Here is a 17,228-nt window from a genome sequence, read left to right as displayed (position 1 = left end):
TTAGTCTCCCTTTAAAGATAGCTTAACTTTATGTATTACCGAATAAATTATTGTTCGATTAATTACATGAGAATTAATGTATGTAACATGAAAATATATATTTCATATTTACAAAGTCGTATAAGTGTAATATCCATATTAGCAATTATAGCACTGTGATTCGCGACGTTCACAAGATAGTTCTAGATACAACACTGCATATAACAATTTTTGTAAGTACGTCAAAATTTTTACAAGCAATATGCCATTGCACGTCCGGAATGTTATCACTGGCTGCAAAGGCCCATCCATAAGTGGAAGCAACAAGCATTAACGAAACCTTCGACTAAAGCATAGACATCTTCCATGTTCATCGGCATGTTAATCTCCGTGGATTTCCGATAAACGGCGCATAAATCCTAAAACAAACATTAATATTAATTTTTTGCAATGACTTTTCGCCTTGTCTATATTCTAAATTTTGGATATGTGCGCTCTACTCACTCCTCTCGATGTGTGCATATCGATAGTCAACATCATGAATGCTTGAAGAAGAGTCGGATGTAGTATAAGATGATGGGTGATATTCCCGTCAGTGGTAATAAATTGCTTGTGATGCTCCTGGTATTTATTTTGTAACACTTTGGACAATGTTTGATACCACGAAACTGGCTGGTTAACAAGCGGACCGAGCCTAGGATCCAAGTTCGAAAGAGGTTCGATGTGCGCTAACGAGCAAAGTTCTTTGAACTCAATGTACGTCATCGAAGTCTTGTTCTCCAGTAGTTTATCCCAAAGTAAATGCGTTCGGCACTGCAACGCGCCGCGCTCCACCATGTTTGTTATATGTTGACGAGCAGCTTTTGCTTGAGCCATGATCATCTGTTGCATGAGCTGCTCGTGCGACGAGTAATATCCGAGATAGTTCACCGATTCCTGGCGAATCTGCACCAAGTGTGGCGACGATGAGGATGATGCATTTGAGACTGCGCTCGGGATGTTGGAATTTTGTGCTAGAGGGGAGTTTGGAACCGGTGGAGGCGTTGGGGCCGAACTATTATGAACGTTATAACTCGCCGTTTTGACACCGAGATCTTTAGTGATCACATCGCTTGAGGAATCGAGACTCTTTTCCTGTTGATCGGCGTTTAACATTTCCGTCTTGGAATTGCCTCTCACAAACGGTGGTGTAGGTGAGACAGAACTAGACTTCACCGGGCTCTCTGTATGAGAACTGGTGACGGGCTTTCCAACGCTATATACGGTTCTAAACTTGCCCAGCTTGTTATTCTCTACCTCTCTTTTTGGATATAATTCTCTCTTGCTCGTCAACATTAGATAATATTTTAAAGTGATTTCGGTCTTCTCGATTTGCGGCAATTGTTCCATGCGCGACACGATCAACGCTACGTCGAAGTCATCTATACACTTCGTATCGTGGGCATCGCAATAACTAACCGAGGGAGTACTTTGCAATTTAATTAAGACATATTCGTTATCATGAGATTCCTGAAGTTCACCGGACATTACGAACACACGCATATTATATACTTTCTCGTGTGAAAGCAAATAGGAATATAATGTGCGTGCGGGTATCGCTATGTCGCGTATCGTTATTATGTCTGAAACAACAATGTCAAATAAATATCGTGTTACGAAATAGATGAACACGATTGAAGCTTACCGCTGTATATTAGATTTCTGGCATAATTTGGTGCCTTGCTGTAGTATTTGATGAAATCATCCATAAAGTGAGTGAGGTGGTAGCCTTGTTGCAAGGACCATAATCCAGTTCCAGCGATGTAAGACAGAATACAACGCAAATGAAAATCATATGTGAACGAATGCAGATGCATGTTGATTTGAATCTTGTCACAAACGTCGACAAAGCTCAGAACAAACTGTAACAAATCCATTTTTAAACCATCTTACATATATTTATACATATATGCATGCAAATTCAAAGTAATCTTACCTGGTTCATCATACCACTACTCGTCTTTGTCTGCAAGCGATTGCATTCAATGATATGTAACTTTACGATGAAAAAAGGTTGCGACAAGTGAACTTCAAACAGCAAAATACCTCCCAGCATCGATTTCTTGAGATAATAAGACTGCTGTTGCGCGTGCTCGTCTCTGTAAAAGAAAAACACCATTCACTTATATATAAACGTGTTAAATTAAATTAAAATCTAATGCTGAATGAATTCAAACAAACGTTTTATGCAGTGGCTCCACTTGGATCGGATTGAAGCCCAGAATTTGTAGGTATTGCTTATATTCGGACAACATTGACTTGCAGAGCTCTTGATGCCACTTAATCATAATCGCGCTCGTCGCTTCCTGTTTCGATTGCACTGCTTGCGACGACTGTTCGTTACTGTTCAAGCCAAAGTGAGATGACTGTGGAGGCGTTAACGAATGATCCCTCGTGGCGGCGCACTGTAAACGCCAAGCCGGCAAAAAGAGAAGGGGCGTGTGGCAGAAATGTATTAAACGTGAGTGTTGCTTGAACGTGTTCAAAGCGTTCAGCGAAATCGGTATGTTGGATGTGCGGCTCTGCCACATCGCATACAGTTTGTCCAGGTCCTCTACAAGTTTCAAAGATACATTCCTATTATGTTATCGTAATCATTTTAGTGTAGATAATTTAATGCGTTACCTTTGATTTTCTTTTCACGATGTCGCAGATCCTGCAAATCATAAGCGGCTTTTACGATTGCGTCTGTCGTATTATGAGGATGCGTGGCACTTGATTTTGCATCACGCATCGCCTGACCGACCACTTGAACCCATGAAAATGCGTTATTCTTCATCGATTGCGCTCGATTGCTCGATCGCGTCCAGTCCTTACTATCGGTATTCAATTGATTTGGAAATTTCGCTAGACTTTCCATATCATTAATTTGATAATATTGAGAACTGTGCTCTCTTTGCTGAGGTTCTCGGGTGAGCTTGTGATGGAATATACCCAATTTTTGCATGATTATGCTGGTATACAGACTCGATCTAGAGGAAAGCCATGTACCTAAACTTATCGTTTGTTTGATCAATTTTTCTGATTTTTCCTTAGACCAGTTGTACATATAAATGATTATCTGAAAATGTAATATAAAGTTGAATATAATGTAAAGTTTTTCATTTGTTCGCAAATGTTATAATTATTTATTATAGTTACGTGTATAATAAATACTAACATTGTCACTTAATATTTCAGCTAACAATATCCTCTGCCTAGGTACAAAATTCGATTCCGATATTAGGGGATTAAATTTTTGCAATTGCTTTTGATCTATAACATAAAATGGAAAAGAATTAATAATGGAATATGTGAGATTAAGTTAAGAATTGTTAAACTTAACTGACCTTTAGGAGCAAGCAGTTCCGGATCTATTTCTTTACTCAAAGACGCTTTCCATTGATGAAAATTCCTCGCGATTAAAATACATTTAATGTAAGTAGTTTGTTCATCTTTATTAAACTCATGCGGCACATATACAGGCGAATTTGCGTTTTCCATCGCATTTTCTGCCAAAGATTGATCGGAATTGTTCCGAATACTATCAGACCACTTTGGCGCAGATCCAGCTTTATATGAAACGACAAATTGATTTAGGAATGGTTGTCGATCTTGCAAAACGAAAACTTTACTAGATGTGTCTGGATCCTGATTACGTATGAGATTTTGCAATTCTCTCACGATTACGGGAATCGCATGCCTATGGTGAATGATCACCTCGTGTTTTTTGACGGCGGGAACATTCATTTCTAGCGCAAACTGAAACCAGCGTGCTAGCGTAGTGTGATAAGTTTCATTCAATTTTCCTTTCTCGTCGAGCTCATATTGATTAATTGTTAAATTGTCAGAAATTTTTTGTGACTGTGATATCTTTACGGGTGTCTGAACGTCTTTGTCTTCTACTAAAACTTCTTCACCTGTCGTTGCTAAAGGATTAATAACTATTGGCTCCGTTAAGGGAGTCGCTAGAAGATTATACTCCGTGACCAGGTCCCAAGTACCATGTTTCACGGCAGATGACAATTTCAAAATTAAAGATTCCAGGTTGACTCTACCTTGCTTCCAAATTCGAAATTCGATCAATGTCTGCGCACTTGGTTTAGAATCACTTTTATGATCATAAACATTGGTTGAGACGATGCTCTCGAAATTCTCAACTGTCAACAATTTAGGAAAGTTTGATTTGTCATTTGAATCTCTTGAATATGCTGAAGATTCTCCTTTGCTATCAGTGATAGCTAACGCGATGCAAGCTATACCTTTATTACCACTCGAGTGGCTTTGATTGTACAAGAAAATGTCAGATTCTGATACTCTCTTTCTGGTACCATCTAATGGGGTGTAATCTTGAAAATGATAGTGCGCGCCGAGGTCCGTATATTTCGGTGTATACAAAAATTGCAATATATTTTGTCGTAAGTAATATCCTAAGGCATTCATATACTGTAAGCAATGTGGCTGCACCGATAATTGCACTATACACTCAGGAGATTTGTATGGTTTTTGTATGAAATGCACATCCGCTGGTGTCAGCTTACACATTGGATTACGTGACAACATTACAGACAACACTTCTAGCACCGCATCATCCAGACGATTTTGCAACACTTGCACTAAATCCCGTTTGACTTCCGGACCGGCTTCCGATATCCCATGTACCATCAGTACAATCGAATCGCCAGTTCTGTTCAAAATATCGGATTCTTTTTCGCCAAACGAACGAACTCTAGGTCTCGTGTCGTTCGCTATCACATGATCGTTCATCTGCCCGATGCCTTTAGCTTGCGATAGAGACGCGACGCTGTTGCTGCGCGAAACAACTAATTTCTCATCGCTCTCGGACAATTTGTTCTGCAAAGGTTTAACATCGTTCGTTTGTTCATGAAGCCGCAGATAAAATACATTCTCATTATTTTCTTGGTATACGAACATATTATTTCGATTATTAACCGAAAGTCTATTAAGCACACCGTGTAACGCTTTGATTCCTCTCGACAATCCAGATCTTCCGGGTCCGGTCTTTAAGCGGGGATGTAGATTGAAGGGCTCCTCCCAAATAACAGGGCATCTAAACATACCTGGTGTAACATTCAAGGTTGACGAACTATGATTTTGAAAAATATTTCCTGATTCACCACCAGTTTCTTTCCAGGTATTATAATCTTCGGTGGATTCTGGTTCCAATAGTGAATCGCATATGCGAGTATCATGCAGATTTTGTAACAGTAAATATTGATTTACTCGCCGACATATAGCTTTAATTTGAACAAGTAGCATCTTCTGTATTTGCAAATAACAACCCACTTCTGGCGAAGACAGTTCCAAAAATCTATATAATAAAATTGTAATGTTATAAACTTCTTTCTCGCCTATACTATATGTAATTGCTATTATATGAACAATTGCTATATGAACTTTTAATTTACCAACCTGCAGTGAAAATAGACATTAACATGACTACTTTCAACGCTCATGATTAACCAGAAATTGGGTAAACAATCTCTACGTTTATCAAGATCTGTCAACCACTGATAATCATCCTCAGAATTACTGCTATCGCCTTCATATCCGTCATCCGTCCCGTGTTTCCCTTCGGCAAGACTTGATATTTCAGAGTAATAGCCTGGCGCATCTCCAGAATCTTGTCCATTTATTTGAATAATAGTATTAGATATTTCTTCTTCCTCTACATTTTCAACGTTCTCGTCTGTAATTAAAAATGTGTAATAAATAAAAATTGTTTTAAGTTTATTTAAAAATATTCAGTATGTTTAAATAAGTGACATATTGATATCTTCTTAAAAGAAATATGTACACTTTACATTATAATCAATAAGTCTAGTTACAGGTAATACAAAATCATTTACCGTTCTTTGATGGTTGTTCCTCTATATCTACGTGTATTGTATCCGCTTCCATATCACATACTATTGTTTCTAGTTTTTTAACGAAGTAAAATAAATCGGCCTCTTGACAAATACAGTACTTGTCAATCTCAAGATTTTTTAACTCTTTTAAAAATTTTGGCGCGCTGCTCTCCGAGGGGAAGACAAAATGTAAAGGTACTTTATCCATCAAGCAACTGGATCTTCCGGTAGATTCTGATACGTGCTGCGCTATAAACTTTAACGTATCTGCATTCGGCGAAGGGTGATCCAGAAATGCTGTCGCAGTTTCGTCTCGCAATAACCACTCGATCTCATCCCTTAAGCTGATTACCGCGTGATGCTGAGGCAATTGCGGTTGAATTCTTTCCTGCGCTAATTCAGACTTCGTATTTGTACCGGGACTGCTACCGCTCGGCATACTACCAAATGTCGAAGCGCTGCAGTAAGATGTCGTTCTCAACGAGGGATAACGTTCTAATGATACTTCCAATACTTCTCTTGGAAGGTTCAAACAAATAATATCCAAAGTAACTTTCAGATCATCCAGGCTTAATTCAGCAAGATTTCTTTCTTTGCCATCATTAATCCTTTGAATAATCTCGGTAAAGCAAGTAGGCATCAGTTTAACAGGTATACTGGAAAGTTCGGAGCGGAAACGAATCGAGCAGCTTAAGTGTAGGAAAAGCGGCTGATCTTTCGTATTCCATGTATTTTCTTCATCAAAATCGCTGATAAGCGAGTCCTTGGAGTTGGAATTAGACAGCTTCTCATTATGTAAATTTGTAACCGGCCATGTAATATTGACAGCTTGACTTACTAACAAATAATAATATATATTTTGGATATGTTCTACAATATAAGTTTTTCTTTTTATAATGGAATATATATTTTATTATCTACCTTGATTAGAAGAATTATCTGTTTTTGGAGCTGGCATTTCAGAATGACAAGTAAACTCGTCTAAATCGTCGTCGCTATCTGTTCTCTGTGACACCACTTCCTAAGAATAACACAATCTTTGTAAAATTATAAAGTTCGTATATTATCAGTCGTATAATACTGTAAAATATACAAAAAAAAAAAAAACAAACCATTTTTTCTGACATCCACGATGGCAAACAGTAATAAAATTCTGGATGCGCGGGTACAGGCCTAAACGCGACTGCCATAATCCTCTTAAATTTATTTTTGATCAAACTGTGTAATGGTTTAACATCGTTGCACGCGGAGATTTTTAATTGATTCAACAGATCACCTTTTGGCAACATGCTCAAATGTCTGCACACCGATCGTAAATAATTTGTAATATTAATCTCAATCAGATTTTCCTCGCATTGTGCTACAGCTGCTTCCATATCCTCGTAGCTTAATGACTGTTGCAATGCAAGTGACTTATAAACTGCGACCACATAACAATGACAATGCGCTAAGCTTAACAATTTGCAATGTTCCATCAAACTTCGTTGATCTACCGTAAAAAATCAATCTTTTTAGAAATAGATATAATTATCAATATTAATTTTTAACTTTGAATAATGCAATAAGGCAATGTTAGTAAATATTTTTTAATTGTATATTTCTTCTACATTGTTAACGTTATATCTCAAAAAAATGTGTTTACCGCTAGAAATATTGTCAGAATCTTCGCTCTTCGGTTCCGGGGATGAAGGTTTTGTGTTGCTTTCTGATTTCAAACTTATAAAATCCTCGGAAATTTGCTCTCCGATCTTAAAGGTATGATCCTGATAAATATCTTTATTCTGAGGTGTTTGCAATTGACCGACCAACGCATCAATTAATAATGCTAATGAGCAATCATATACGTATACAGGTATAATAAGGCTCCCCTCATTGTCGGCGTTATCAAAATTATGATCTACATTAGCTTTCGACGTGCTATTCGCAGTGATAGATTGACTAGAAATTTTTGACTCCCTGCGTTCCAATGTCATAAAGTCAGGTAAGTTTTCTGGACACAATGTTGGAGACGATACCTTTTCATTCATATCTAGGTCGAAAATATCAGAATCGCAATTCTTCTCGGAATTGTTACTTGTGTAATTATCGCCTGTGTACATTATCAGGCGAACATCTTTTTCAGTTGCTGGTAATATTGTGATAATGACGTGTGTCGTGCTAATTCCTTTAACGAAACATTTCCACCTCGGATAAATGTCTGATGTGTCATCTCTACAATTTTTCTCTAAAATAGATGTTATACGATACAAAATAATTTTAAAACGCTTTAGAATATTAATTGTAAAAAAATAAAAAGTGTATTACAATAAATATAAAATATTTATTAATGTCGTAATATGTTAGTTGAAGAGTCTAATATTGTACCTCTTTGCATAAAGAAAGGTAACGGTGGAATATTCTCGCGTGGTCTGTTAAGAAGCATTCTAGTGAACCTTTGCGATTCCGCCGACGTAAGCAATAGTTCTTTATTGTGCAATTGTTTCATATGTTCCAGGAAGTTTCCCATAAGAATCCTATTTGCACTATCCCTATCTTCATTGACACGTACAGGATCTGACAAAATAGGATCGATTACTTCTTTTCGTTTCCCTTTCCTACTCGTTGCTTTTAGAAAATAAGTTCCTAACCATCGGCAAACATAGAGAACAGGAGTTCCGCCTGCTGACATTTTGATAAAATGCTCAGAGTATCGAACGAAAAGTACATAGGATGTATCCTCTCGTCAATAATCGGCGTCGCCTCGAAGGGCTCAGTTGGATTTGGATATTCTGCAATACGATCTGTAGACGTGCCCACACCATGATATTTGATTCCTTGATGCGCTTGTCCGAACACAATCTCGGTATCTTTTTCCACTGGTGTTACTTGGCACAAGAGACTCAAGTATTCTAGGGTCAATAGAGCGTTAATACACTCCTCGTCTATTCGGGCAATCTAATGCGACAAAAAACAAAATATATTCAATTTATAAAAATCATTTTAATATTACATGCAATATAAATACAAATAAACTTATGTGTATAAGTAACATACTGGAAAAATTGTGTGCCGGATATAATAGCTATCACATATTCAATATTATAATAAGTTTTTCTCTCTCCTTTCTCTCTCTTTTTCATAACAGAAAATATATTTATACTATATTTATAAAGAAATGTAATAAATATACATAGTAGAATCAATAAAGGTATGACCATAGAGACATCATAGTTTTACACGCAATTTAAAAACGTAGCGCAAATTAGAGATATAAAAATCATCATTGTGCTTGCAATTTTAAATTCATCAAGCATATAATTAAGTATTAATATACAATTACGAGAAACAAAGTTCTTGAACAAATTATATTCTATTTGCCAAACAGCATTCAGTCGCTCAGCGATTAACGGATAATCACATTCAAGCTCGCGATAGGTGAATATCTTCAAGCAGGTGATTGAGTCGCACAGGATCAAATGTCAATTTCGATGATCACGGGGAATCAGGAATAAGTTGGAGGAGTTGAATCTCACTTTCATACAAAGCGCAGAGACCACTTCTCCACTTGAACCATGACACCCGCTAGACACCAACGTATCTCGAATCGACTTTGGCGTAAAAGATTTCACCGGTGGAACAACACTGTGACCTACGACTGCGAGACGACGTGAAGCCGCGTAACTCTGAGCTGGAAGAGTTAGATCTGACAAGTTATGAAGACCTACTGGTCGCTCACTGCCTAGATCCTCACTTCCAACTGAGAGTCGCGCGAATACGAGGATTCTGAAGAATACACGGAGAGCAGACGATGTTAGAGGATCCACGTGCCTGTCCCAGAGACGATTGACTATGTTCTCTGGCCTTAATCTCGTGCGAAGTCACCTGATGATAAGACGAGACAAAGACTTTATCCCGCGAAGCTCTTCGCACAGGTGAGCGGAAATCCAGTTGGACCATCTTCTCGAGAGAGGATTACGAATGAAATTCATCACCAAAACCGGATGATCAAGCTCGCGACTCAAGGACGACGTCCGCGCGAAGGCCATGCTACGATTTGATCGTGTAACGGAAACCGTGATCACTTCCAATCTGCGTGCAAAACGTGATAAAGAGTCGTCATCGGAGATTCGGTGATAAGAGACTTGGGAGCACATATAACCGTGCTGAGGTAAATCGAGAAGGTGCGGTATTGTAAAATTATGCGAAAAAGATAATCCGATCACTAGTGAGCGCAGGGCGCGTATTGGGCTCTATATATACCTGAAGCAACTGATAGGAAAACCTCATTCCGAGGACCCTCATCGATATCGAAGCCACACCCCGATAACGATAACGATACGTAGTGATAGACACTTTTACGTTCCCTGTTCTCCATTTCACAGGCCGGAAACGCGAGTCGAAAATGAGACTTTGCGTCTTTCAAGATTAAACAGCGTCTCTTCCTCGGTGATGTCTTTCTGAGAGAGACGCACGTAAAAAGTCCAACGTAACAACAGGAATCTCGAATTCTAATCTTCTTTCAACAAGAAATATGATATAAATTGGAGATGGAAAAAAATTACGAGGAAGAATAAACTTTCTTACGGTTACGTTCTTGTGTGGAAACGCAGATAATTAAATGTTTGCGTTATTCGTGATACGACGATAATGATTTCTGATGACTGACACTGTTCCACCATTAGTTTTTATCCGTAGATTCGATGGGGAAAGATAATCAGAGAGAGTCTATGTTCCACGTGTAGTCCTTTCCCGCACGATTATCGGACATGACCCTTAGATTCAATCAAAAAGATCTACAAGAACTCCGAAATTCAGAGGCGATATACGCAATGTCACCATGTAAATCCAATTCGTAAAATAAGCGCATTCATTTTCATTTTAATTCAATCCGATTAATTATAATGTTAGAGCCAATGTTAGAGCTGCGTATAATTTGCAAAGTCAATGAATGTGCTGAGAACACACATGCTAATTAGTTGAGAAATAAAAATTACGCTTTGTTAAAGATTTTTTTTAGAAAAATAAAATAATTAATCAACTAGATTATTTGTATGAATAAAATATAATATACAGAATGTATCAATGTTGGCGTATCTTGAAGTTTGGTCTTCTGATTAGCACGTTCTCCGGGTAACGAGTGAATCAGATAACGGTTATCTAGTTAACGTGAACTTATACGGGAATTATATTCGTATTACAAAAATATGATACAAATTATAATTCAAATTATATTTATAAAAAATTTATTTCTTTTTGTATTAAAATAAAGAATTACATTAATTAATTTATAATCAAATTTCCAAAATTTCAAGATTTAAATAATGTAATATAAATTAATGAATCATACTTAAACAGCTGTAATAATTTTGTTATTTGTGTAAGATTTATGTCAAAATACATTAACTCTCAATTAGTTTATAAACCACAATGATAAAAGTAGACGAATTAAGGAAAATACTACTTAACAAAATTGCAAAAATTTATATAACGTGTAAAATCTCACTTTCTTCTCTGTAATTGTGTGGAAAAAATTGCAATAAAATCGTATTGCGATGATAGAAAGCATAAATATCTTTATCCTTATCGTCCTTCATCGTGAAATGACAGTGCATACATGGATTTTATAAGCATCTCTATCAGAATTGGAAGAAAGATAAGATTGAAGATAAAGCTACATTACATGCCATGAAGTTAAGATATTTACGCGATTCGTTCTATCGTATTGCTTTCAATTAAATTATTAGTTTAATGTTTTCTCTTTTATCACAGCCGTTTGTTCAATGTTCATCTATGTATAATATTTCATCTTTTCAATACTAGATATAAAAATTATATAACATTCTACATTGCAAAATACTATGAATTGTGATATGAACTATTCGTGTAAACATGTGTTACGAAATCAAAAGAAACCTATATGTAATCGCTAAATCAACAAGATTTCCTTTAGACGTTTCTAACGTTTTAAAAGATAGGAATTAAACAAGAACACGTTTCCGCCGAAACTTCGAGAATGCGGATGGGCGTACATACACACATACATAAACACACATACACATAATACATTTACATGCTGTAAAAGATGACAATTCAAATTAGAAGCAGAATACATCATCAGCTATCGCTGAGTGATATTTACTATAAAATAAATTCAATACCTAACAAAATAAAACACTTTAGACAATTGTATGTCAGAATAATTTTTCTTGTTACTACACACGCATTATCAAGTTAGCTCAAGATAAGAAGGATAGGAGTTAATGCCGGAAAGTGATCGTCCGTCTCAGAAACTTGTGAAATTAAAATAGAATTATCATGATTATGTATTACTAGTTCTATACATGCAATATTTAATATGAATATGTGTATAAATAATTTTCAAGATTTACAAATGGTTGTTTATGCGTTGCAACAACCAAGGAAAACAAGTATGCAAGATATCAGGCACAGAATTTTCTTGGAATATTATTTACGATTGCGGATATCATCAAAGATTACGCGATAACGCAATAAATATCAATGATTAGTATTACAATTTTTAATATTTTCATTGCTTTATAAATTACGTATATATATTGTAAGTATATCGCAGAAGTATCGAATGAAGCTATCTTATCACTCTCGAGACGTTCAAGGAATTAATCGCGTCTTATCAATTTAAGCAAGCTCATAGATGTGTTTACTGTAGATTAAAACTTTATTAAAATGGATGGACTAGAAATATATAGATATTTTTTACGATTAAATTAAACTGTGTCAAATGGATCATAAAGTCTCAACATTTATGTTCTAATTTATATTCTAATTTTTAATTTATGTTCAGAAACACACTAATCAGCATACTGTAGTTGAATAATTTTTATCATTTGGTGACTCATAACTAAAATTGTTTATTAATATCATTATTGTACTTACTGCATCTGGTAGTTGATAATACTGCAGAGGATGCATGTACATAGCAATCGACTGCGTAGGCATTTGTACATAGCCGCATTGTGGTTCAATCCAAACTTCCGTAACAATTTGAAAATCGCTGTATCCTTCAGAATCTTCAGTCCACACTTCCGCTTCAGTGATACCTGACATATAAAATCACTTGTTTGTCATAAAAATAATCCTCTTATTTGATAAATCTTCCTACCTTCTTCTGTGTCTTCATCGGTACCACTATCGCGTTCTAATGCTGCATTTGGCACAACATGTGGCGGAAACAAAACGTATTGAATAATACACGGATAAGAATTCTCATCATTTCCGAAGTCTTGCATTTGTACTTCTAACACCATGTTTGTGATACCAGCTGCCGAATACGCGAAATTAAAACCCTCTCCTAGACGTATTCTGCAAATAGATCAGATATCTTACTATCATTCTTGTAATTCCCATAATACATCACTGTGCAAATGTATTTACTTTGTAATTGTAGAGAGTATTCTTGCGATCGCAGTAATATTAAGTCTGGATAATGTAATTCCTGGGATGGTCTGAACGAACGGCCGTTTTACGTGCCACAACCAACGATTGTGATATAAATATCTAGACAAGGTAGTTGTTATACTACCTCCTAATAATCCCAATGCGGTCCTGGTGCAGGTTGGCTGAGTTCCATCAGGAAACACCACCATACTAAGATTGCTCGGTATACGCTCGTATCTTACGAGAATTCGCTCGAGTGATTTATGTATTATTGTACAACATGGAATCTCACGTTGCTCCGTCGGCCTATTTGGCAAAGTGAGTTTAGATAATCTATCCACGAGATCTACAACTACATTATGGCGAACGACACCTTCGGTGCCACCGGCAAACGCTATATTCAGTACGACGCAGAGCGCTTTGCAATTAATGCGAATCAATGAGAATGATACCGGCGGCTTTTCCGCCTCTCTGTATATGAATTGGACGTACGTATGATTCTCGACTAGTACAAAAGTCGCCCAATTTTTCAACATAGCATACAGTACGGCCGCCGCTTGTCGGCTCTGAACACATTGAAAACGACCGCTTTGGTTTGCTTGATGAAGATGCCTTGGTAATGGTCTATCGTAAGCTAGGATCAATGTGATCCTCTGCGTGTGCATCCAACGTGCCCACTGAAGTGGATCCAAAGAGACAACTGGTTGCCATATTTGTCCAAATTGTGGGCAGGCAGCATCACTATAAAATGATAATATAGTTAAGTTAAATTATAATTTTTTTTCTTTCTTTATCTTGAACAACTCTGTCAATCATACCTGTATCACATTGATATCGTTTATATAAGCAAATAAATATACCTAAGTTGTACTGTACTTGGTGATGGATAGGACGACAAATAAAACACAGGCATTCCGCTTCTGATGGTGTCTGGTACACTGTACCAAGTCCATCCAGAGCCTGGAAACCAGCTAAAGTGCGCCAACATATTGTCACTTTCGGTTAATGATGTTAACGCCGTCCAAAAACGAGAGATGACACCTTGACGATAAGGCGAGTTCAATGGTTTCTTTGAGAGGCATGTAATGTCATGTAAAAATTCATATGGCGCTGAAATAAAAGCTAATTTTAGTTGGAACTACATATAAACGTGTAATTACGTTACTCAAAGTCTCAAATTATATATTTTCTACCTTCTATGGTAATGGTATATTGTATCACATTAGATAGAGATAATGATTTTGAAGACCAAGGACATGATACTAAATATTCTAAGAAAACATTGGTTTTCCATAATAGCACGAAACTTATTTCAAGAATGTCGTCTCGTATACTAGCTTTTTTTATCAAGTAGCCTTCTCTCAGACGACAACACAGCAGACTGCTTAAGGTACAAGTAACTTTGTCGTCAATTTGCTTTTTCTTCAAGAGTTGACCACTTTTATACTCATGAAAGTAATTATTTTCAGTTCTCCAGCAGAGACGATCCCATGTATCATCGTTCGATAAGTCTCGGTACAATTGCCAGCATAAAAAATGTTTATGATAAAGATTCATATCTGTTCCATGCTCAGGTATCTGTAGATAAAGATAGTTACATTGCAATTAATGTTACTGCTAAGTAGTCAGGCGTAGCGATATAGATTATAAATCTACGCACCATATATGAATTGAAGGACATATAACTACCGAGCGTAGCCGCGGCGATAAAATACAGCAGATCTTGATATGATACTAAACCATCTGCGCAATGTGGATCATACGCACTGCCTACACGCAAAAAACTACACGCGACTGTTGTCGCTCGTAATTGCTGTATGATAGAATCCAAAGTGTGAGCATTTTTAATTCCGACGATACCATCCGTAACAATTACCATATCTGAAAAATGTTTCTTTCCCTATAGTCTTTATTGTCCGTAATACGATTGTCTTGCATATATCATACACATTAAATAATCTGTCAAATATAATCATAAACTACAAACTTACGCGCACAGCTGTGTTCAGGTAAAAGTGTCAGAGCCAGCATTCCATATCTTAACATATTTACAAAACTGGCTTCTGGCGAAACTATGGAGATATTACAGTTATTTTTGTTCAAGCAGTTGCTACTTTCCTCAAAAAGCCTGCCTACCAAACGCTCGCTCTCCGCTCTTAAATTTTCTAACTGCTGATTAGCTATGGCTGTGACTGCCGCTACTCTCTCCTCTAACAGGTACAACTGTTTCTCTATATATTGTGTCAGAGAGTTCACGTTATCCGCAGTGATCAACCATCCTTGTACTAGTACTTGTTGCGCCGGACTTGTAAAGAACGGCGTATGAGCTATCACAGTCACATAAATTTCAGGCTGCATCATACGTCTGCTGCCTGGTATCGTAAACTACAGACATACAGTGAATTAAAAATTATTCTTTTCTCACATGTATTTTTAACGTATCAAGAATAGGATACTCACGGGTCTGGTTATGCCCTCAAGACACCGTTTTGTTGCCAGGTACACCTCATCAATGACAATCTCTCCACTTTGTACATCCTAAAATGACATTTATTTTACTACATAACAAACACTGAAAAAGTTAATAACAAAATAATTAATTAAATAATTAATACACTTACAACAGTGGCAAGTGATGGACTTAAATCTAAGCTAAAGACCATCCTATATTTATGCGCTAGGAATATAATCGATGTCGTCGAAACAACTTTATAAAGGAATTGGTAGCTTGTATCTATAGACCATGAGACAGGCTTATCCTTCGGCAGCACTGACACTACTTCCAGTTCTGGTTCCTCCTTACTCTTTATACTCGGACATTGTATACTTATCACAGAATCCAAATGCTCCAGTAGCCATTGAGCTCTCACATTGCGAGAGATGGGAAAGCCTTTCTTCATTAACAGGAAGATAGTCTCTGCTTCTAACACAGTTCTATCCTGTACAAAAAAAAAACTACAGTTAATAAGAGTAGTAATTACTGCAGTAGATCTGTTGCTTTTTTATAATTGATCTATCGTACACTCTCTATATTTGAAGTGAAATAGATATGTTTAAGATTTGGCAAAAGAGAGAAAAGAAACTTTAGTGTAGTTCAGTGCAGTAATAAAAAACAAATCTAATAATTCTGTTTTTTAAATGCCCCACTTATTTACGGAATATTACTTTAGATAACATGATAAAAAATACCACGTTTAGTTGAAAATGTTGAAAATTGTAAAGTACATCATAAAAATATTATCGGAAAATACATTTTGTTAGAAACTTCACGTTGTTGTCACTACATTGACAGATATCTAGGCGCAGAAAGAGGTTATGTCCGTTCGCGTCGTTGGAGATTAGAGACGAGGAAAGCTATTGCAACGCGATTAATGGGGTCTTACCTCGTTCCTCGCGCTGGCCATGATAAATTTTTTGCCCACACGTTCTATCAGTCTATCATTATTACTAAAACCATCGAACTCGCCAGCAGGTCATCAACATGTTGGATCGAAACTAAATCATCGCGACGCGCGTGCAGCGCGGGACATTGCACCGTACACGACCGGGGAAATAAATTGCGCGTTCGTTCGGCCAAAGGTCACATTGTTGTGTTTTTCGCGACACTCGCGTATATCCGCAGGGTGATAAACATAGTTTAACATAACCTCACGCGAAGCGTGCACGCGCCACGCGATGACGTTTCGCCGCGTGTGCGCCGTGCGCATAGAGTGCACGCGACCAGGATTCACGCGCACGCGCGCGCGCGCATTGCGCGGTACATTTAAAAAACTCGTCAAATTTACAAATTTCTCGTGAGAAACTTTTAGCGCATCCAAATTAGAATATTTTTATAATATTCCACGAATATTAAAATAATACATCAAAAATATAAAGTGAACATATAACATTAACATATAATATTTCAATGATGTGAAAATGTACATTAAATAACATTCTTAGAATACTCAGAACTATTCAGGAAAC

General features: G+C 36.9%; 1 protein-coding gene across 1 annotated transcript; it reads right to left on the bottom strand.

Moving 5' to 3' along the window:
* Window positions 1-73: 73 nt before the first annotated feature.
* On the bottom strand, window positions 74-16,953 carry LOC105204237 (KICSTOR complex protein SZT2). Its single transcript, XM_011173325.3, has 25 exons — window positions 16,646-16,953; window positions 15,884-16,201; window positions 15,723-15,800; window positions 15,254-15,647; window positions 14,923-15,143; window positions 14,456-14,840; window positions 14,123-14,372; window positions 13,260-14,003; window positions 12,988-13,187; window positions 12,762-12,925; window positions 8,495-8,801; window positions 8,232-8,420; window positions 7,510-8,091; window positions 6,980-7,356; window positions 6,789-6,888; window positions 5,868-6,704; window positions 5,431-5,707; window positions 3,348-5,329; window positions 3,179-3,273; window positions 2,644-3,079; window positions 2,200-2,572; window positions 1,955-2,117; window positions 1,664-1,880; window positions 484-1,601; window positions 74-398 (listed from the first exon to the last, which is right to left on the bottom strand). The coding sequence occupies exons 1-25, from the start codon at window positions 16,664-16,666 to the stop codon at window positions 267-269; spliced, it is 9,960 nt and encodes a 3,319-aa protein (XP_011171627.1). The 5' UTR covers window positions 16,667-16,953; the 3' UTR covers window positions 74-266.
* Between the last annotated feature and the right edge of the window lie 275 nt (window positions 16,954-17,228).

Source organism: Solenopsis invicta, chromosome 7 (genome assembly GCF_016802725.1).
Source record: "Solenopsis invicta isolate M01_SB chromosome 7, UNIL_Sinv_3.0, whole genome shotgun sequence".
NCBI lineage: Eukaryota > Metazoa > Arthropoda > Insecta > Hymenoptera > Formicidae > Solenopsis > Solenopsis invicta.
Note: the sequence above shows the minus strand (reverse complement) of the source record. Positions and strands in the feature narration are given on the sequence as shown.